The sequence below is a fragment of the Balaenoptera acutorostrata genome, chromosome 5, assembly GCF_949987535.1.
Source record: "Balaenoptera acutorostrata chromosome 5, mBalAcu1.1, whole genome shotgun sequence".
NCBI lineage: Eukaryota > Metazoa > Chordata > Mammalia > Artiodactyla > Balaenopteridae > Balaenoptera > Balaenoptera acutorostrata.
Window position 1 is genome coordinate 7,142,039 of NC_080068.1, and position 22,588 is coordinate 7,164,626.

Sequence of the window (22,588 nt, forward strand, 5' to 3'; positions counted from 1 at the left end):
AGGAAGCCAAGGAGAGAGGCTGGACCATCAAGGGTTATACCACAAGGTAGAAAATGCTTCATCAGCAAACAGACAGAGGATGCTGCAGAACTTCATGGGAGGGAGGACAAGGGGCTAAAAAAGGAAAAGAATAAATAAAAGAAGCTAAAGAGAGTCACAAAAGAGACTATTCAGGAAAAGCAGAAACAATTTTAATAAAGAAAATGTCTGCCCTTCTAAAATCAAACACATTTAATACTATGTCTGTATAATACATCAAAGATATGTCTTGTTCTTTAAAATATCTTCCCTCCCAATGATTCTGAGGCTCAATCATGATTACAGGGTACATGAAATGAAGTATATTAACATGACACAACCCCTCAGTACATAGTGCATGATTGGTAAGATTCCACAGGCACACAGTTCAAACAAGTTAACATGAGCTAGGTGAAGTGTCCTCAATTTTCCTGTATTTACCCCTGCTACCCAGGGTGGACATTCTTTCAACATTGTACCTTGGTGTCCTTTGAAAGATGGACATTGAAAGTTAAAAATGAGTTAGTATACAGGCACTGATGTATAGAAAATACACTTTGTGGTTATATATATTGTTAGCTGGAAATAAATGCCTTTGAATTATGTGTATATTTATGCTAGGAAGCTTGACAAACACTGAACAGTCTGTGAAGAATGGAAAGCCTCTTGACCATCAATTCAAATAAATATAATCCAACCATATGAAACAATACTAATTTACTTGTTAAACTAACTACTCTGAAATCATTTGGTTGTCAGGTACCAAAATAGTTTTAAAGTTAGGGAACTGCTGTCCCACTTAATCCTTGTGGGTGGCCCAATTCCCCAAGATATTCACAGCTGAGAAGTATTTTTAAATGTATTTTTTATCTTACGTGATAATCAATTAGGAGCAAATGAACTCCTGTCTTAAAATTTCAAAAAAATGCAAATCACTTTTGAATGACTTCAGACGAGGCATACAGGACACAGACTCTCTTCTAGCTCACACCCTGAATGCTGCTTTTGCATGCCATCACCTCTGCAACAGGCTGAAGCTTGATGCCTAACCTTACACGGGACTGCCCAATCTACTGACAATCTCATCGAACAAGGATGGCCCAATCAAGCGAGAGCATCAGGTGTAGTGCTTCTAAAGTCAGTGAACAGTAATCCTTTCAAGAAATTTCCTTCTAATAAATACAATATAAAAGCCTTTCTATTCTATGCATAAGTTTACAAAAAAGCACTTCAAAGATGTCTGGTCAAAACTATCGCCAGAAGATTCCAAAGCCCACAGGTTTTGTTCCAAATATAATTATGACAGCTACTACAGAAGCAGTAAAAAGCAAGACAAGAAAATCTTGATCTTTCTTCAGTGATTTCAACCCTATTCCTTGGGAGAACAGGGAATTAAAGTCTGTTGCAGGTTGTGCTTGGTTTTAAACAGATGTCACCAGGGACCAAATGCTATGGCAGGTTCAGATTTTTTCAGTATCATCAGTGTGGATCTTTTTAAGCGTGACTGGGCTTGGCTGCTTCAGAGACGTCTTGGAAACATCCGTGTGCACGGTGGACATGGCGATGGTCTCGTAGTCGTCATCCTGAGACCGGAAATCACAGAAGTTAAAGAAGAACTGCAGGTCTCTCTGGAAGTTTTTGTTCAGGAAGCCGTAAAATATGGGGTTGACACAGGTGGAGATCATGGCTGTGAGGTGGCAGAGCAGGAATAACAGATTATGGTTGCACGTAGCAATGATCTGATGATTCCAGTCGAACACAGTGTTGAAGATGGTGAGCGGCAGCCAGCAGACCGCAAACGCCACCACAATGGACAACAGCATGATGTTGATTCTTTTGGTTTCGCTGGACCTGTACTTATTGTCTCTCATCTTGTCCATCATGTTGTTTCTTCTTTTTAAGCGTATATATATCTATGGGAGGAAAAAAATAAAGAGTTCAAATAGAATCACTCATTGAATGAGGACTCTTGGAGAAAGAAGGTAAAAATGGAAATGGTGGCGGCGGGGGGTGGGGAAGTTTTCTTACCTTGAAGTAGCAAATAAATATAAAACAGAGTGGGCCAAAATACTGCAGCACCAAGAGGAGAGTGGTGTAAGACAACCGGTGAGAGTCTGATGGAAATTTATCAAAGCAGACGTACTTGTCCTTGAACGCATCAAGGGTCACATTTTGGAACGGTTCATCCGTCAATACTTGGTAGATCAGGAAGGGCAGAGAAGAAGCCAAAGCAAGGACCCAGATGACAGCAATGCCTACATAAGCATGTCTATTACTTGGTCTCCAGCCCCGTGGATTGATGATCAGCTGATGCCGTTCCACGGCAATGAGGACCAGAGAGAAGATGGACACAGTGATGGAAACACACTGCACAAACGGGTTCAGCTTGCACATTGCCTCACCAAAAACCCAGTGGTCCATCAACGTGTAGACAAACGTGAAGGGGAGACACATGATAGCAACAAGCAAGTCTGAGAAGGAAAGGTTCACAATCAGGATGTTGGTGACATTTCTCAACTCCTTTTGTTTCAAGATGATGATGATCAAGGCCAGGTTTCCAGAGACCCCAAGAATGATCACAGCTCCATAAGCAAGAGCTAACGTGAATATCATGGCCAAGGGCAGACGACAATCGTCATTTTCAAAAGCCAAAAACTGGGAATTCTTCTCTGAAAAATTATAATAGATTGAATGATTTTCTACCTGGGAAAATAACGTTGAATTCATTTTCACTGGTTTGGCTATTACAGATGACTTTAGACAAATGGACAATATGTTTCCTCAAAGCAGGTCAAAGACTCAACTTATTTTTATTCTCCATATTGGAATCCATTTCTCAAAATTATTCTGAATTCTTCATTCCCTTGAACTGAACAACCTGTAAAGAGAAAATGACCAATTGCATTACTAATTTTATTGAGGGTAGTCAAAACGAATTCTGACTCAGTACTGTTTAAAGTGAAGACACTGAAATAAAATGTATTCTATATATACATCTTTTTTTAAATAGTAGAAAGAGTGCAAACAATTAGAAAAAAACTTTAGTAATACTTTTAACTTGATGTGCTTTCACATTGAGTTTCAGCAAAATGCAGTGGTCTGTACATTAGTAAGGTGTGTATAAATCTCATGCCCAAAGTCTTACATAAATGACCGTCAGTACATTCGTAAACACTGTAGGAATATGAAGGTATAAAAAAAAACAATGCACAGATTAAAACATATGAAAAAGATATGACACCAACAAAAGAAAACAAAAAAAATTTTACCTAATTCTTCCTCTTACTATAAAAAAGAAAGAATTTATCAAGTTGTAGTAATAGCCCCACCAACACTGAACTGCTTTTTAAGGCAGACTATTTGGCGCAAGGACTTTAAGGAGATGATCGATACAGTGAAACATCAAGAAACTTTGTCCTGTGAAGGACTGCTGAAGGAAAAGAAGATGTTTAATCCAGAAAAGACTCACTAGGAACGGTACAAACATCTTCTCACATTGGAATGGGTAGCATGTGGTCCCTGACTTGTGGCTCAGAATCTTATGTCCACTCAAGTTAGAAGTAGGACCAAGGGAAGTGGATTACATTAAAAATATTTCACATCATTATGAGGAACAAAAGTTTAATCAAATGGAATGAACTGCCTGTAAACCAGCAAGTTCTCCACAGGCAACAGTTTGTAAGTACTACTCGAAAGGCTTGGGGAAGTTCTCACGTTGTGTAGGAGATTCAACTGGGTAACTCTGAAGCTCTTTCTGACTTTAAGATTCTATAATATTATTAACATGTCAGAAGCTTTCAAAGGATTTCTAAGGTTTTCTTCAAGTAAATATCCTCCCTCCCCACTAGACTATATACAGATACACTCCAGGGATCTAAGTTTCAGTCGTACTTTTGATCTTTCACAGCATTTTGTGATAGGAATACTCTTTTCTTACCAACAAAACAAATCACAGACAACAGTCCTGTAGAGCTTAAAAGCTCCTTTAAAAAAAAAATCTCTGATTTCCCTTACGTTATTAAGTAAATATATGAGATGGGGTTTCTTATGTTAATTAACAGGCCATTGTGCCTGCGTTAAGAAACAGAATTGCGGGCTTCCCTGGTGGCGCAGTGGTTGGGAGTCTGCCTGCTAATGCGGGGGACACGGGTTCGAGCCCTGGTCTGGGAGGATCCCATATGCCGCGGAGCAGCTGGGCCCGTGAGCCACAGCTGCTGAGCCTGCGCGTCTGGAGCCTGTGCCCCGCAAAGGGAGGGGCCGCGATAGTGAAAGGCCCGCGCACCGCGATAGTGAGAGGCCCGCGCACCGCGATGAAGAGCGGTCCCCGCGCCGCGATGAAGGGTGGCCCCCGCTTGCCGCAGCTAGAGAAGGCCCTCGCGCGAACCGGAGACCCAACACAGCCAAAAATAAATAAATAAATAAAATAAATAAAGTAGCTATTAAAAAAAAAAATGCTTTAAAAAAAAAAAAAGAAACAGAATTGCATTTCTTTCTTCTGTGAGAACGATAAAGAAAATCATGCAGAATTACTTCCATTGAAAAGGAGACAAGAACTTTAATGAACAAAATATGCTTTTGCCTTTTAAGAGATGCCACTATTGAACCTTTCCTTGGGTGCTTTTGCTTTCTAGAATATGGGGTGTTTTTTATTATAAAACTACAACTTATAAAACTGAAGAATAAAAAGAAAGGTTGCTACCACTTAGTGAGAATGAAAGCATCGGGACTAGGAAAGGTATCAAGTGGGAACGTTATAGAAACGTTCTCCCCTCTTCTTGTCAACAGCCTGGAAAGACTCCTGAACCTCCCTGGTAACACACTTTTCTCTCAAGAATACCAAAGAGAGAGAATATCTGTGTCTCTCAGCGTCTGAGAACAAACCTGGAGCAAGCAAGTGCTAATCTAAAAATTCTTTGGAAATTTCGCACTCAAGAATTCAAGAAAATTTCGCATCATACATCCTAGTCAGGTTGCTGGCAAGATATTTAATAACGTCACTGCGCAGTTGTCTGAGTTTTTCTTCATTAGTAGAACTAGCATGACAGGAAAATGCATCTTCTAACTCCCTACCCATGGCTCCCCGTCTGCACACAGAGCCAGGTGAGACACACAAGGTAGGGACCACTGAGCCTCCTGGACCTGACACTTGAAGATCGCTACTCTGCCTTACACTCCCGGTCTAACAACCCCACGGGGCATGTTCTGTACCAGGCGGGCAGGTCCCTTCACAGTCACCAAGTGCCCTGGCCCGTTTTAGCTTCTGCATCTTCGCCTCTGCAACTCCTCATCCCGCATCCAAATTCTACTCATCTTTCAAAGCACCATTTAGTCCCTTGGATACTTAATTGGCTCTTCACAGCTGTAATATTACCTCTTGAAGGTAGGTACTATGTATATTTCATACTACTTTGCAAATATTAGATTTAGAATAAAAATGTGTTGATGATACAGTAGGTGCACAGATGGAATAATAGGTTCTTGTGTGATTGATATTAACATCAATAGCTGAATTCTGCTGTCGACCGAAAAAAACCCACAATCTAAAAGTTGCGAGTTATGTTTCCTTCGGCGGACTCGCTGAGGACTCAAGCCCAGGAGGCAGCTCTCAGATGCTCTGAGGGACGTCTCGGAAGAGGTTGGGGAGCAGCCAGGATATACAGGAGTTTTTGCAAGAAAAGGCAGGTAGCTGGAAAGTCAAAAGATTGCTGTTAATTAAAGAAAACCAGACGTCTCAAGTTAATGAATTTAGCACTTTTCTATGTATGGGAAGATACAAGAGTCTGGGCTCATTGAAATATTATCTGGAGCCAGTATCCTGTTCTTTCCCATCCAGAATCCCCTCAGGTGCACCGTCCAGGGTGACTGCAGGGGCTGATGGCTTGATGCCCACAACATCCTTTGTTTACTGATACGGCAGGCGGCAGGGGACATTCTTGTCCACACTATCATCGTCCTTTGACGTGCAAAATGGAGGTTAATTATAAGAGCCATTTTACTAGGTCAGGTACATGGTGTGCGGTGGGGGGGGGGGGGAGGGAATGTTCCACTTTGTGCAAAAAAAAAGAAAAAAAAAGGAATTGTTTCTGAAAGAGAATTCATTCATCCAATAAATATTTATTGAACACTATTTTGTGTCAGGCAGGGTTTTAGTGGAGACAACAGTGAGGTTCCCATTGAGTTTCTAGTCTTGTGTGCAGAAGCAGACAAGAAAAAATAAATCAGTAAAAGAGACAGGACACAAGACAGTAGTAAGTGCTCTGGAGAAAAATAAAGCAAGGAAGGGGACCTGGGATTGTTGGGAGGGCAGCTGTTACGAGGGGCGGGAAGGCCTCTGACTGCCGGAGAAGATGGCATGTGAGTTAAGACCTGACAGCGAGGAAGGAAGCCAAGCACATGCCTCAGGGATGCACCCCCTGTGGAAACAGCAAATATGAAATCTTTACGACTGGAGTGTGCTTGGTGTGCTGAACAGATGAAAAGCGAAATAAATGAGGGAGAGACTATAGCGAAGTAGCTGGGAGGGTAAGCAGGGGAGAAACAGACTCTGCAGGGCCTTACTCCGTGGGACAGTCTTTGACTTTTTCTCTGAGAAAGACGAGGACTCCCTGGAGAGTCTTTGGTAAAGGCATGAAGTTCTATGACTTGTTTTAAAATTATTGCTCTAGCTGTTGTTTGCAAGGACTTAAGACAGGAGAGAGAAGTAGGGAGATTCATTTAGAGGCTAGTGCAATAATCCAGGTGAGAGATAATGGAGGCACAGACCAAGATGTTTGCAGTGAAAAGGAAGAAAGATAGAAAGTTGATATCTACCAACTGACTTTGACAAAATTCACTGCATATGGGACTTAATGCAAACACTTATTAAATTATTACAATTTATGGGCTACAAAGTTTTCTTGCAGATGAATTTAGGTTAAATATACTGAAACTCTACTCTGATCCCTTTGAAATTATATTTGCTAGACATATCCTGTGACAAATAGCAGTTTTCTTATTAAGTAGAAGTTAGCTATACAGAAAATGCAAACTTTACATTTTTTTAATGTATTTGAAATCAGACTCCTTTGCTAAGTGCATGTCATTCCAGTTGGGTAAAACAGTTCTGCATTGGATAAAATGTGTATTTCCAGCCTACCTTAGTATAATCTCAAGGATGAATAATTGTCAGAAAATAATATTGAGAAAGAATTTACATACGTCATCTTTGACAAGGAAAATGATTTGATATTTACTATTCCAATATATATTTCTAAGGTAAGGTATGCAACTACAGACGCTGCAAAAAATGAAAGGTTGTTGCATCTCACTATAGCTGCCTTGTGCCTTTAGAGACAAAACAGAGACACTACATACATCCAGCTGGCAAATGAGCCCCCTTCCAAAGGGAAATTTGCTTCTCCATTCCAATTAGAATGCTGGCCTTTACTGCTTGCTGTTCTTAGGGCTGTTAACTGCCTGAGAATACAGCTCTCTGGTCATAACCTGCTGCAGATAAATTTTGTCATATACTCAGAACTGGCTGCTTTTCTCTCTTGTTTTTGGAAAAGAAATGTCAGCCTTGCTACACGCGTCCTCCCAAAGTTACTGCTAGTTTATTCACATGAGTTACATAATTCTCTGTTCCTTTCCCTTCCAGGAGGGCTTGCTCAACTGACAGCTGCCTTAAAACAATAAGGAAAGACTAATAAAGCAGTAGTCACCCACCGAAAAGCGCGCAGTCTTTGGTCCTGGGGGAGGAACCCGGCCGACAGCTTTCTGCTCTCACCGGCGAAGCAGCCTGCAGTCCTGGGACTGACAGCCGCTGTTGCTGGGACTCCGCTCCAGGCAGAGCCCGGCAAGCTCCGTGCTACCCAACCACCGCCCCCCGCCCCCCCGCCTGTGTGCCACCCGACAAGGTACGCTTTCCCATAGGGTCCTGGTGGGCACGGCAAATCTGAGAACTCTTTAACAAAAAAAAAAAAAAAAAAAAAAAAGGAATGTCAAGACACACTTTCTCACTCTCCCCTCCCCTCCCCTAGGTTTTTCCTGAGTTACCGAACTCAGGAAATGGGATGTGTTAAATCAAAATTCCTGTCGGCACGCTTACGAGCCCACCTTTTTCATATCGTGTAACTAGGTGAATTGCCCCCAACTGTCCTCATTCCTAATACTCCCTCCCCGCCCGCCCCCCCCCATACACACACACTTGCCACCCATTTGTCAGATGTCTCTACCCATAATGATGAGACTGGCAAAGCAGAAAACATCCAAAACAACCAGAACCAAACAAGCACAGCCCAAACTTAGTTGACTCTGGCCCAACATCAGTCCTTAAAACATTCGCCTCTCTGCGATCTACCTGGAGACCAACGGGCCACTCTTAGGCCACCCCCCTCTCCAGTCCGTCCACAGTCTCCTACCCAGCCGCGCTCCACCACCACCGGTGCAACGGAGCTGAAGAGTTGGACGATGGAAACTCGGAAGTAGGGGACAGTACGATGCCTCCTGGGGACGCCGAGCCAGGCTGGAGGGGCCAGCGCCGGGGGGCAGGGCTCGACACAGCCCGCGCGCGGGGCGCCCTCCGGGGCCCCGGGCCGCTCCGCGCGCACAAGTGCGGCGCGCAGGGCGAAGGCCGACCCGCGAGCCCTCCTCCCCCGGCCGTCCCAGCCGCGCGTTCCTCCGCAAGAGCTCAGCGCTGCCGCGCCGCGGAGGCTCGGGAAAGATGCCAGAGGCAGCGAAGGAGGGAGGACGACGTCTCCCCAGAGCCCGAGGAGGGGGACTCGGACCCCGTAGAGCGGCGTCGGCCCCGCACCGGGGGCGGTCCCGGGGGGCCGGTGGCTTGGAGCACCTCGCGACCCGCCCGCGCGGGGACCGAACCGAAGGCTGCCTGCGCCCGCGCCGCTCCCCAGAGCTCGTTTCGGGACTCGCGTGCCCTTTCTTCCTCTCCCATCCTTCACCCCACCAGTGGCGGATTCCTCTAAAGTCAGTCCTTCCAAAGCGGTACTCCTGAAACTTACCCTCTCTGCCGGCTGACGATCAAAGCGGGGAGCGCGGCCGTGGAAGGGAGCGCAGCGGCAACGAGAGCCCGCGGGCGTTCCTCCGGCTCAAAGCCTAAAGGTTGGTGGGGAGGGGAAGAGCCGCCCTTGAAGCGGAGCTCCACCTCGTCCCGGCCACGTGACAGCCCCCGGGCGGCGCCGCAGCCCCCCGCACCCCTCCCCGGGGACTCGGGGGGCAGCGCGGGAGCCGCGCGCGCTGTTGGACCGCGCGCGCGGGGCGGGGGTGCGCGCTCGGCGCCCGGCGGGGCCGGGAGGGAGGCGCTGCGCCGGGCGGAGGTCGCGCCCGCGCGCCGTCGCTGGCGGTCGGTGCCACCTCGCGGCGGAGGCTGAGCCGGCGGCGCGGGCGGCGGCGCGGAACCCGGCTCCGGGGAAGGGGGCGCGAAGCCCACCGCGACTGCGCCGCTCGTGCGTGCCTAGCCTCTCTGTGACGTCCGGAGCTTTCTCACGCCGGAGCCAGAAGTTTTTCCTTTTCAGCAGTGAACAAAGGGAAGACCTCAAAGAAGCAAAAGGAGCGAGTCTCCGATAAGATGGAAGGGGCTTTTTTTTTTTTTAAGTCCTTCTTTCTCTCCGCTAGAAAAATGCGTTGAGGCAGATTTGTTCCCGGCACCGAGCTGCTCCTTTCAGGGAAGCACGAGGAGAGGAACATTTTCTTGCGGGTCAGAAAGAGTCAGTGCCATTTCCTCGGTACTTAATCTACTACCGTGCAGAACGATATGAAGGAATAAAAGAACAGAATGTACACAGAGCACGTTGACGGTGCAAAGCCATCCTGGTGCCTGATGATTCAGGCTAATTGCTGATACACTAACCTCAGGTGTTTTACATAGTTCTACTCTACTTCGAAAAGCCAAAGTTGTGTAACACACACACACACACACACACACAGAGCGATTACTGATGTAGATGAATACAACTTCTTCCAAATCAAACTTTCAAGTAATAAAGAGTCTTCCTAATAAAGATACAGGACACTGCCTAGGAGATGCTTACAAGTTTCATTACATAACAACCATGATCGCAATCTGTCTTCAAACTAAAAGCAGAACAAAATTCTGAGACAAATGGATTTACTTGAACTTCGTTGAAAATGTTTTATTTTTCTAGTTATTAGACTGAATAAATACTATTTAAAGCTCAGTAGAAACTCTAACTCATTCATTTATACAAATAATGATGTACACAATCTCTGTTGTCCCCTCCCCCCCACCGGGAAAGGTTTCTAAAATATTTGTCATTAGGTATATTTTTATAAAGTTGGAAAGGGATTATGACCAAGAATCGATATATCACAATCAGGTAATAAATGCACTATACAATATATATGAGCATATATTTTTAAAAAGCCCACTGTGATTAAGGAATAGTAAAATGGCACATATATTTTCTTCCTTTTTCTTTTTTTTTTTTAACCCAGGATGAAAATATAAAACATAATTTAGGAATTTCAGTTATGTAAAGAGCAATAACTCATTTAAGTTTCTCTTCACTCTCTGTTTACTCTATCCCTTAAGTCACATTCTGTTCATAGAAGCAAATTTACCCCAAGGTCTTCATCATCTAATTGGGCTCTTTTTAGTCTGCTGCAAGAATTACAAATGAAATAATTTAATTCTCTGAAAAGAATACATTTTTAGGTAAACGTTTTTGCTATATCAGCAAATATTTTGGATTTAAGAATATAATTTGGACTCATTAAATGACACTTTCCTTTCTGTGTTTTCCAAAAATACTAATAAAAGCATGTCTGCAAGAATACCTGAATTACTGTGGCCATTGTATTTTGTCATCTTATTAATTTTTATAAAGTACCCGCCAGTCCAATTTATAAAACTGTATTCTTTTTTTAAATTAGTTTATTTATTTTTGGCTGCGTTGGGTCTTCGTTGCTGTGCGTGGACTTCCTCTAGTTGCGGCGAGTGGGGGCTACTTTTCCTTGTGGTGCGCGGGCTTCTCATTGTGGTGGCTTCTCTTGTTGCAGAGCACGGGCTCTAGGCGCATGGGCTTCAGTAGTTGTGGCTCACGGGCTCAGTATTTGTGGCTTGCGGACTCTAGAGCGCAGGCTCAGTAGTTGTGGTGCACGAGCTTAGTTACTCCGCGGCATGTGGGATCTTCCCGGACCAGGGATCGAACTCGTGTCCCCTGCATTGGCAGATGGATTCTTAACCACTGTACCACCAGGGAAGTCCCTAAAGTTGTATTCTTGAGACATTAATATCAAATACCAATCTTTGAAAAATCATTGCTCTCAAAGACTTTTTTTCTATGTCAAATTTTGTGATACAAAGGGAAGTTTTGAAATGCTGAACAAAAACAGCAAATTTATACAATTCTCTAGGACTATCATTTACTAAAGACTCTTTCCAATGTGTAAACTAGGAAACTTAAGCATAGTATAATAACCAAATACAACATAAGATCCTTGTATAATGTAATCTAATGGAAGATTTGAACTAAACAAAGTAACATGAGTTGCTCAGAAAATATGTGTTAAAGAATAATCTGAATTCCTCAGAAGACGTGTTTAAAAGAATATGTGTGTTAAAGATCTTTTTCTTTTCTACTCTTAAGTGAACAGTCAGTTGCATACTTTTCTATTTGGGATTCAAGGTAGATAAAACCTCACCTTTGCTAGAGAGAGAATTTTTTTGCATCTTGTGTATTTCCTTCTGAAATTTCACAGCAGCCAGAGAATTAAACTAATGACTTATTCTCATGTTCTGATGGGCAATAGGTTTGTTCTGTCATTTAAACAAAGGAATAGGATCTACTCCTTAAATCTCTGTAGATCTTAGTTTTATCATATAAAAAATGGAACAACTTTATGGTCTGGCCCTTTAAATTCCATGATTCAGTAATTGGCTAGATAAAATTATTTATCACTATATTTACTGCTGGAATTTATCCGCTGTAATTACCTTACTGGTCTCCTGATGAATTTCTGCTGCAAGGGTTAAAGTTCCTGAAATGCTGTTAGGCCTTGATTCATGAAAATTATCATAAATTATCTTTCAGAAAAAACCCTGATAGTCATTAACACACGTGAAAACTAGAATGTAGCTGATATTGATTAGGAGGAAATTCCATCAAGGTAGAACTTACTACGAAGTATGTTATTCTAGGAATTAATTAAGTGCCAATTTTTCCTTCTTTCAGTGACTTACCTATGGCATTTCTTTGAATCTATGATGCTGTAGAATGTAAGTTGCAATGTTATTTTATGGACCACCAACAAAGAAAAAATCCTTCCAGTAAAGCAATGACATACAGTCAATTGTAAATGAATCTTAAAGTTAGAGAATTAAAGTGTTTTTAAAAGTCCTCATCTTAGGACCAATAAAATACAGTAGGTAAAGAGCTTTGACTAAATTGGTTAGTACAATCAAATAGTCAACACGATCACTTTATTCAACTCTTTTTGAGAGAATTAACTTAGCAGAAAAAAGTGACAATTAATTTACTTAAAATGTTAGTATACAAGTATATAGGCAATTCAATTATCTTCCTTGTGTTGAAGACACCAAATACTATTTATGGATTCGCTCTTGATTTAAAATGGGAATGCACTTCAAGAAAGTTCTCATTTGGTTACACAGGCTACAAATTTAGAGCTTTTGTTGTGCAACTCTGTCAGAATAGATTCCATACAACCAGGATCTTAAAATTACTTAGTAAATATTCAAACATTTTCCTGCAGATTTCATCCTGTTTGACACCCTTTAGACATTCAACAAATGTGTAATGTTATTTGACGAAAGTGTCATGTTATGTATTTATTGCATGGTATAATGGAAAGAACTTTGCTATTATTATTTTTGATGATAATTATTATCACTCCCTTCTTAGGTGTAGGCATAGCTGGTGAGAAGGGCAAGTATGAATGCCACCACTGACCTTCCTTCATCCATGACAAACATCCTGCCCACCTCCATTCCCCCCCACCCCAACCCTGAAATCTCAGGCTTGACATCAGACCCCATCTCAACATCAGCAGATCAGACTTGGCCCCATGATGTAAAGCTATTTCCCATTCTGAGATGGGACAATATTTCCCAAAGACAGGAGAAAGATTCCTTATGTGCACCTAAATAATATGACAGATGGGCACAGAGGTGGTGAGAAGTGTTGCCGGGTATCACTTTGCTTAGGTAACTATCCCTTATTCATCCCTTTATTTAAGGTCTAGCTGTTGCTTTTCTTTCCCCAGATACATATAAATCTAGAAAGAGGTTATATAGTCAAATATGGTCTGTGGTATAACCCGATCCTTCTCATCCTAAGAGACTGCTTGGCTGCCACTCTCTGCTAGTATAGTATGTTGGTGGAAATCACTCAACTGTGCAGGTTATTGCAACTACAAATTCAAAACCTCAGTTGAGCCTTAAATGTCACTCAGAAATTCTCAGGCTTGGGTGACTCCCAATTCCTTTCCTCTTAGAAGATATTTCAAATAGCCACCCCTCTCCCCAGCCTCCCACCTCATACCCTCAGCCTCAGTGGATTCCTCCTTCCTTCTGAAGGGAGGAAAAGCCATAGGGTATTTTTTTTTTACTGAAGTATAGTTGATTTACAATGTTATGTTAGTTTCAGGTATACAGCAAAGTGATTCACATATATATATATATATATATATGTTTTCAGAATATTTTCCCTTACAGGTTATTACAAAATATTGAGTATCATTCCCTGTGCTATATAGTAGGTCCTTATTGATTATCTGTTTTATCTATTTTACATACAGTAGTATGCATGTGTTAACCCCAAACTCCTAATTTATCCCTAACCCCCTTTCCCCTTTGGCAACCATAAATTTGTTTTCTGTGTCTGTGGGCCAATTTCTGTTTTGTAAATAAGTTCAGTTGTATCTTTTTTTTGTTTTTTAGATTCCACATATAAGTGATATCATATGATATTTGTCTTTCTCTGTGTGGCTTACCTCACTTAGTATGATAATCTCTAGGTCCATCTGCATTGCAAAAATAGAGCTACCACATGATCCTGCAATCCCACTCCTGGGCATATATCCAGAGAAAACCATAATTTCAAAAGATACAGGCACCCCAATGTCATAGCAGCACTATTTACAATAACCAAGACATGGAAGCAACCTAAATGTTCACAGACAGATATAAGGATAAAGAAGATGTGGTACATATATACCCTGGAATACTACTCAGCCATAAAAAAGAATGAAATAATGCCATTAGCCATAAGGTATTTATTCCCTTTCATGTCCCTCATTTTGGCAATGGATCCTCCAGCCCAGCTGACCCAGTCTCCAGGCACTGAGTCGCACCAGCTTACTGAGTTTTCCCAGCTGATGCCCCAAGTGCCATGTGACAGAGACAAGCCATCGCCGTTGTGCTCTCCTGAGGTGCTGACCCACTCAATCCGTGAGCATAGAGTCCGTGAGTTTTTTACAAAACGATAACATAACAAAAATACCTGTTTATTTGACAATTCATTTTTCTTGGCTCCACACTGAAAACAAAAACAACAAGACAAAATTGCTCGCCCTTCCTCACTGTAACTCCGTCACCCTTGTCATAGCTTCTCTAGCTGCCTTCTCTGTCCTGGTCGCTCCTCCAAGAATAAGGCACATTTCCTGTCCTCTCATTGCTTCTCATATGGCCCACTGGAACCTGCTTCTGCCAGGGAAAACAATGACTAAACCAGTGGATACAATTCAGACTTTAATTCTTTATGTTGCATTTGACTCTCTTGACCATCCTCTCCTGGAATCGTCTTTTCCTTTGACTTCGCTAACTACATTTCAGATGGTTTTCTTTCCTTACTGGCTGTTTCTCAGTCTTCTTCCCAAGGATCTGCTGTCTCCATCTCCTCCTTAGGTGATTTGCTCCCTAGGATACTGTTATGATCAATCAGCCAGAGATGGCCCCTGTGTATTAGCCTAAAATGATCCCCATATTGTTTACTTCTTCACAGCTGGCAGGACACAAATGCCAGACTGCATCAACCTCAAATTCTCACAAATTTAATTGCTTTATATGCAGTCCAAATAAATATACTTTTAGTTATTTAGAGCCTACCTACTTTATACACTCTGAGAAACTGCACCAAACATCTGCTAACCATGGATAAGACAAATCCTGTAGCCATAAAAGACACCTATCCGATGTTGCCCTTCAGAGCTCTCTGACCCAAGTCTTCCCACCTTGCCACTGAGTGGTGTCACCTAGACACTAAGACTCCCTCTGTTTTCTCCTCCCCGGGGATTCCCTTGTCCCATCCCCCTTCTGAATAGTAGCTCATACTACTGTCTCTGGAATGTCTCTTTCTGGGAGAAACTTCCCTGTCATGCAAGCCTATCCAGGACCACCCAAATAAAACTTGTGTGTCCTGCCTTTCGTGGTCCTGTCTCTTCCCTGATCAGCCCTGAAATTCCCAAGTTTACCAGAGACCTCATTCTTAATCTTCTCCCTTTTTTCACTTTCAAACATAATCATACCCTCTGCCATCACTGACACGCTTGTACATTTGTAACCTTAAATCTCCATGTAAAGTGCGGACCTCTCCCAGGTTTCCTTGACAAATGTGCTTCACAGCTGGAGGACCCAATACAAACCAGTGTCATCATCTCTACACCTCAAGCCGGAACCTGAGGATCATCCCAGTATTTCCCTCTCTCACACCCTCAAATTCAACTGGTCTCAAATTCATTGGATGAGTTGGGAATCGGTCACACATTCCCACTGATTTCACAGCATAATACCTCTCAAATGTGTTCTTTTATATCCATCAAGCTCTAGCTAATTCTCTACTCAATGGTCTCTCTGCCACCAACTGCTGTCATGGTCATCCAGTGATGTCACCGCCCAGCTTAAATCATCTAGTTGCTCTCCAGATCCTTCAAGAAAAGTGCGAACAATGTCCTTGTGAACCAACCTTTTCAGTAGCATCCTCTACCCATTCCCACACAGACCTCAGTCAAACTGAACTACCTGCAGGTCTCTGAATATTACTCTCTATCACCTTCATGTTTTCCCCCCACTTCTTACTTGCCCATCCCCTCTGTCTGCTGGTTTAACTTCACCAATTCTTCAAACTTCAGTTCAAGTATTTTCTCAACTACAAAGCCCTCTCTAATGTCTATCTCTCCATCTCCCCAAATCACCCCACAGGCTGAGTTTGTATTTATATTCCTGTTTTTATTCCTGCTAGTCTCTGAGTTTATTTCTAACACAGAATTTATCACACTATATTGCAGTCAGTTATGTATTTGCACAGCTACACTGGGATCTCTGGAAGCCAGTGATTATTTTTTTTCACCTCTTAAAGCTTAGAGCCTAGAATAATATCTGGCATATCATAAGATACTGAAAACAGGTTTATTGAGGGATTGAAGAACAAGAAATAAGATAGGACTATATAAATTATAAACATCACAAATCAAACCCATTTGTTCATCTCAAACATTAAAAAATATCTTTAGCATTTGTAGCTGTGATGGATTATTGTTATTTTTATACATATGCATAACACATGTATATATTTATACATATTACTATTATACTCCTCTTGATTCTTATATTTTGGATTTTCTTATGTGTTGAATTCTGCTTTCCCCATTCAGTGTAAGCTTGAGTAATGGACCTCACTGCCTTTGAAAATGCATGTAATGTCTAGTAGAGAATATGTCTCATATATTTTTCTACCTGCTGAATAACATACTTTTAAAAGCTGAATTACCTATGAGCATAAGAGTAAGAATATGGTAACAGATGCAGTTTTAAAGAGCATATTATTCAACCATATCCGCTTTTGATTCTGAACTTATGCTTTGAACATTTCTCTAAACATCCTTTTTAAAGACTATTAAAAACAAACTGACATACCAAAAATAAATAAATAAACGGTTTCCCTTTAGTTTCCACTTAAATATAGCAAAGCTATATTTAGCTTTATAACTAGATTTAATTTTTTAACCTTGAAAAATTAGCTAAGAAATGAAAATTTATTTTAAGATGATATTGAGGTGATATTTATCAACACTTTTGGTCTGGAGTTTTAACCTACAGAAGGGAAGAATATATGACCTATGTATGAATTTGTATGATTGATGGAATATTGTGTCTCCAAGGAATCCATGTTCTCTTCCTTTATATATTTTGTAATAAAATTTTTAAATAATGTAATTAGATATAGAATGATTTGCTTTAAGACACCCACAACTTTTAAAAAGAATGAATTAAATATCATTATATAGTTATTACTAGCTGCAGGGAAGAGAATGTACACTAATAATGGGAAACTTTATCAACAATATTTCTTTCTTCTTTTTCTTCCCCCTAATATGGAGGGTAAACAAACAATGTTTATCACCATTAAATTTTTCTGAAGATCCAAAAAAGTTATTTTTCTACCCATATATCTGTAATATGTGTTTGTTAATGGCATAAAGTCATAGGTTTTCAGAGCTAAAAGGGGGTTCCAGATCTGCTAGTCAAAATATTTTGTTTTACAAAGAAAGTAAGGACTAAAAAGATCAAGTGCTTTGTCTAAAGCCACACCATTAATTTGGGATAAAACCTGGCTGCAATCCAGGTGTTTTGACAAACTACCATTATACAAATACGTATGTGATATTTGATTATATAACTATATATGTGGGTATCACACATAAGTGTGTATATATTTTTAACATGAAAAAATTACTTTAGAAAAAGAACTGGAATCAGTCACTGCTTTATAGTGAATGCTTTCATCATTAGGGCATCAAAGAGAAAGATAAAGTTTTGCTTAAGTACCACAGTGTTGGTCAGAAGAAGGCAATGAAATGTTTATAGTTCTCCCTTAGCACTTCAAAATTATGATTGAATTCCCTGGAAAAAATGACTCTATGCACGCAAATACTTTAGGTTAACTTATTTTTAAAAAATATCTTCTGTTACTTAAAAAATTGCTTGTATTTCACAATTATAAGTTAGTTCCTTGTTTTAAGTCCTGAATATTGATTATATAACAAATTATTATGATTCCAGAGAAATCAATGCAGCAATGAGCATCATAAAAATATTTGTAACACACAGAGATGGCCCTTTCCATACCTTTTAAGAATTAAAGATTTAAATTTATCATGGTAGAAACAGTGGACAAAGAAATGTTTACTCTTCGTGAATATAACAAAAATCTTCAGAGGAAAAGAATACAACAACGAAAATAATATTTTCTTTAGTTTATTCACTCCCACTATAACTAATATTCGAGATCACATATCATTTGAGATTACATCAAAGCACTTTAGTAACTGGCCTCCACAAACGGTAGCTGTTATTAAAATGCAGCAATAACTTTGATAAAAACAACAGACATTCCTCAGAGAAATGTTACCCCAGGCATTGTCTGGAGAGTGTTTTATTATTCAATAATTTGTCTTAGGAGTTACCTAGCAATTTTAAGTTTTACCTTTATAGATATGCTTCCTTCCATAACTGATAAAGAACCACGAGAACTGGAAAATAGCCAGTTTAATTTTGTAACACACATAAAACCCAACTTAATTTCCCAAATGAGCATTTTGCAAATAGTGAGAGGGAAAAATACATAGAGCAGAGGTGGACATTACTATTTTTGTTCCCGTGGTGGTACTTCCTCTGTTTGAATGTCACTCCATCAAATAGAAACAAAATTATTATGTTCTATAAAGAGTGATGATGAGTCTTGAGTCCCTCCTGGGAAATTTGAAGATAAAAGCACAGTTATCTTTGTATTTTCTTCTTTATGTAGCATATTGTTGGAATTTTTCAACTTGACAATTTTTTCAAAAAAAAAAAAAAATCCTAACAATGTGCTCACTCCATGTACAGCAAGCGTGTATTTAAAGAAGAAATTCTGACTCCCCTTTTGAGGCCTGCATGGTTGTGTGAGTGGTGAGAAGAGAAGTGGTGGGTTAACCAAAATCTTCATCTCAAAAACATGGTGGTCTTTTATTTTTACTCTGATAATGATAGTTACTTCAAACCTAAATGCATATCATGGAAAGAAAAACCCCAAATTGGTGGAAAAGAAAAAACTACAATTCATCTTGTATTTTTAATATACAAAAGCTTGTAGCATAGCCTAGTTGTATTTGTTTTTGGAAGCGAGTGTTAGGGCTCAGGGTGGGCCACCCCAAAATATGCCATGATGGCATATTGGTTACTTCGAATTAAAGTTACTTAAGAAATGACCAGTGCAATAGGGACACTCTGACCCTCCTTTCTGTCTCTCTGAAGGCAGCAAAGAAATCTCCCATGTGAAAGGGGCTGTCCCTGCATCTGGAGGTGGAAGGACACCCTCACTACCAGAGATCCGGAATTTGGCCGAGAAGCCTGTATAAACAAAGCGTGTTACTTCTTTACTTACTACCCCAAGCGCAAACTCTGTTGCGATTCCTTACTAATTAAGCACCCAAAGCCTAAATTCCCTTGTTCTGTCAATTCCTCACAAATTTATTGTTTCTTTGTCTAAAAACTGTAAAAGCTGCTTGCTTTGGCCACTTCTTAGGTCTCATTTCTATGAGACCTCCATGCATATGAATTAAAATTTGTTTATTTTTCTCCTGTTAATCTGTCTTGTGTCCATTTTATTATTAGTCCAGCCACAAGAACTCTGGGAGGGGACAGGGGGAAATTTCCCTCTCCCAAACAATAGTCACAATGGGGTTCGTTTGGAAGTTGTTTTAAAGCCAATATGTCCTAGAAGTAGGCATGTATTGTAACTGTACATGGTATGGGAGGGTAGAAATTTATGTGGTAGGTGTGGTGTTTTACTGTACAGATGCTGGAGTTAAGAAAGTCTAAGAACCAAGCTTTCTTTTCTCCCCAGGCACTGCTTCTTGACACTTCCATCTTTCCTTTCACCCACTGCAGAACCCCATGGGCCTTCTCAGAATGCCTATTGTGCTAAGACAGCGATGAATGAAATAGGAAGTTTATATACTTGGGTATTTAAAGCTCTTGGATGACTCTGGCTGATACAACAACAATCTATACAGGTGCCCTGAGTATCAAATACTAAAATTCAGCAGAAAAGGGCCACAGGAACTTTTTCTCTTGCTTCTGGGGTAACAGCTAGCATTTACTGCCCCCAGAAATTAGATTTACAAGTAGTGTCACTCCCAAGGGATACAGTCCTCTGCAGTTTAGAGAGGGCTAGTCCCACACGATTGCACTCCTCACCACACACACCGTGCTGTGACTGTCCCATAGCCGTCTTTAGCTTTAAAGTGTACAATAAAACACCCCTTCTCAGTCTCGGCTATAGTCAAAGACATACGGACCTCTCCCTGTTACACAAACAAACTTGGGTTCACTTGCCCGCGGGCAGTAAAGCCAATCGACTGACACTGGGTTGTGGTGGAGGAAAGTGCAGCGTTTACTGCAGGCTCCAAGCAAGGGCAACAGGCAGCTCACGCTCAGAAGACTCCAACTCCCCGATGGCTTTCGGGGAAGGGGTTTTAAGGGCTGTGTGAAGGAGGGGGCGGCAGGGTGTGTGATCCGCTCATGCACAGTTCTCGGATTGGTTGACATCAAGGTGAAGTTTCAAGCATCATCAACCTTCTGGTTTCAACCGGTCTAGAGTCTAAGGGCTTGTGCTCAGCAGTTTTCATCTGGGGATCTGCTTCCTGTAAAAACAACTGAGGAATGTGTGCGGGGCCTTTATCTGTATCTTTCAGGAAACTGGGAGTTCGGTGATTTTGCTGTAGCTGGTTTATGGTCTGAATTGTCACCAGTTTCTCCACCCAACAGCTATTCTTTGTTTCTGCATGTTCACGTTCCCAATCATTAACTCTGGAGCAGCCTTTAGAGATTCAAGGGAGGCTCCAGAGACTAAAGCCTTTTACTTCAAACGACAGGGACCCAGGGGCTTGTGCACGGTTTCATCCCAATCTCTCTTGCCTCTTCTTTTTTCTCTCTCCCTGCCTCCCTCTCTCACGCGCGCGCGCGCGCGCACACACACACACACACACACACACAGAGAGAGAGAAAAGCATTAAGCACCTGACAACTAATAACTAAAAATAAGGCAAACCTGCGCGATACAGATTTGGACGCCCTGGGGATGGAAATCACGTTGAGCAGAAAAGGAGGACAAGTTCTCTTTGCCTGGGACTTTTTAGCCTATGACAACTCTTTTCATCCCAGCCCTCTTCAGCTGCCACGCGCAGGCGGGGAAGCGTGGGCTGGCTCCAGCCTCCCGGGCCCCGCGCCCACGCCTGGTCCCCGCTGCGCCCGCCGGAACCGCGTGCCTACTGCGCCCGAGCGCCTCCGCCACCCCGCGTCCCCGCGTCCCCGCAGGTCGGGCCGACCCTCGCCCAGACGCCTCCCCGCCGCCCTCCGGAAGGTGCGAGAAAGACCAGCGCGCTGCTTTGGTTTGGTTTTTATTATTATTTTTCGAACAAAGAGAAAACCTGGGCCTTGCGGCGTTCCCCGGGCGCCCACGCCGGCCGCGGACCCCGACTTCCCTGCGCGGCCTCGGCGGGCCCGGCCCGGGAGACGGGCTGCCGGGGGCTGCCGCCTCTCCCCGGCCCACGCGGAGGCAGGGGGCGCCCTGGGCGGGCTCGGGGAGCAGTCGTGTGCCCGGGCGCCCCCTGCCCCGTCCCCGCCGCCGCCGCCGGGCGCACGAGCGGCCGCCATCCCGGGAGCCGGGGCGCCCCGAGGTACGGGGAGGGCCGGGGCTGGAAGCGGGGTCCGGGCGACTTCGGGGCGCGGAGGGAGAGCGGAGGGACCCGGCGGGGCTCCCGTGCGGCGCAGGAGCCCCCCGGGTGGGCGCGCGGAGCTGAGCCGGAGGAGCGTGTCGGGGGTCCCGCCGGAGCCGGGGCGGGGAGGACGCAGCCTCCGGGGAGGGCGAGCCCGCGGCGACCGGGGCTGGGGTCCCGGGGCGTCGAGCACCTGCCCCGCCGCCCGCGGATGCCCGGGACCCCGAGGCGGCGCGCCCCGGTCTGCGCTCCGGGGACACATCCCTGCGCCTCGACTTCCGACCCCGGGGATTCATCCCCGAGCTTGCGGACCTTTCGGTTACCCTTTAAAGGGACCGAACCACCGCGTTGGATCGAAGCCCAGAGACTTTCTGAGAGACCGTGGAAATTGCCTAAGGCGCTCTCAGCGGAATTTGCAGCCCGAATGAAATTTTAAATTTCAGGTTTCTCAAGGGAAGAGAAACTCTACTGTTAGACATGGGAAGAGAGGGTGGCTGTGCCTGCGTGTTTATCAGCTGAGCGGAGCAGTATTTCTTTCCGATTCAAATTTGGCCAGATTCTGGCTTTAAAAATAAATCGTGGGAATATTTTAGAACGTGGAATCTCGCCATTGTTCCAGGATCACAGCAAAGTAGGCAATAGTTGGTATGTTATCATTGCTGGAGGGAAAAAAAATTACATGGATTTTATTCTTTTGTGTGATTGGCATCTTTTTTGAGATGAAAGATGTGCATTTACATAAGGCAGGTAAAGATCCTAACAAAGGGACCTTACTTAAATGTGCACGCTCAGTCCTTCATCGTCCTGAGTTCCTGCAGTTCTTTTTTAAGAACTATCT

General features: G+C 42.8%; 2 protein-coding genes across 5 annotated transcripts; both read right to left on the reverse strand.

Moving 5' to 3' along the window:
* Positions 1–169: 169 nt before the first annotated feature.
* NPY1R (neuropeptide Y receptor Y1) lies at positions 170–9,195 on the reverse strand. 4 transcript variants are annotated; one of them, XM_057546989.1, is made up of 3 exons: positions 9,015–9,195; positions 2,047–2,896; positions 170–1,931 (listed from the first exon to the last, which is right to left on the reverse strand). In XM_057546989.1, the coding sequence occupies exons 2-3, from the start codon at positions 2,743–2,745 to the stop codon at positions 1,479–1,481; spliced, it is 1,152 nt and encodes a 383-aa protein (XP_057402972.1). In that variant the 5' UTR covers positions 2,746–2,896; positions 9,015–9,195; the 3' UTR covers positions 170–1,478. The 4 variants fall into 4 exon arrangements, with proteins under 4 accessions (XP_057402972.1, XP_007184192.2, XP_057402973.1 ...); XM_007184130.2 differs by lacking the exon at positions 9,015–9,195 and adding an exon at positions 8,418–8,567; XM_057546990.1 differs by lacking the exon at positions 9,015–9,195 and adding an exon at positions 7,723–7,803.
* On the reverse strand, positions 9,011–22,012 carry LOC130708262 (collagen alpha-1(I) chain-like). Its single transcript, XM_057547145.1, has 2 exons — positions 21,305–22,012; positions 9,011–9,415 (listed from the first exon to the last, which is right to left on the reverse strand). The coding sequence occupies exons 1-2, from the start codon at positions 22,010–22,012 to the stop codon at positions 9,011–9,013; spliced, it is 1,113 nt and encodes a 370-aa protein (XP_057403128.1).
* Positions 22,013–22,588: the final 576 nt, after the last annotated feature.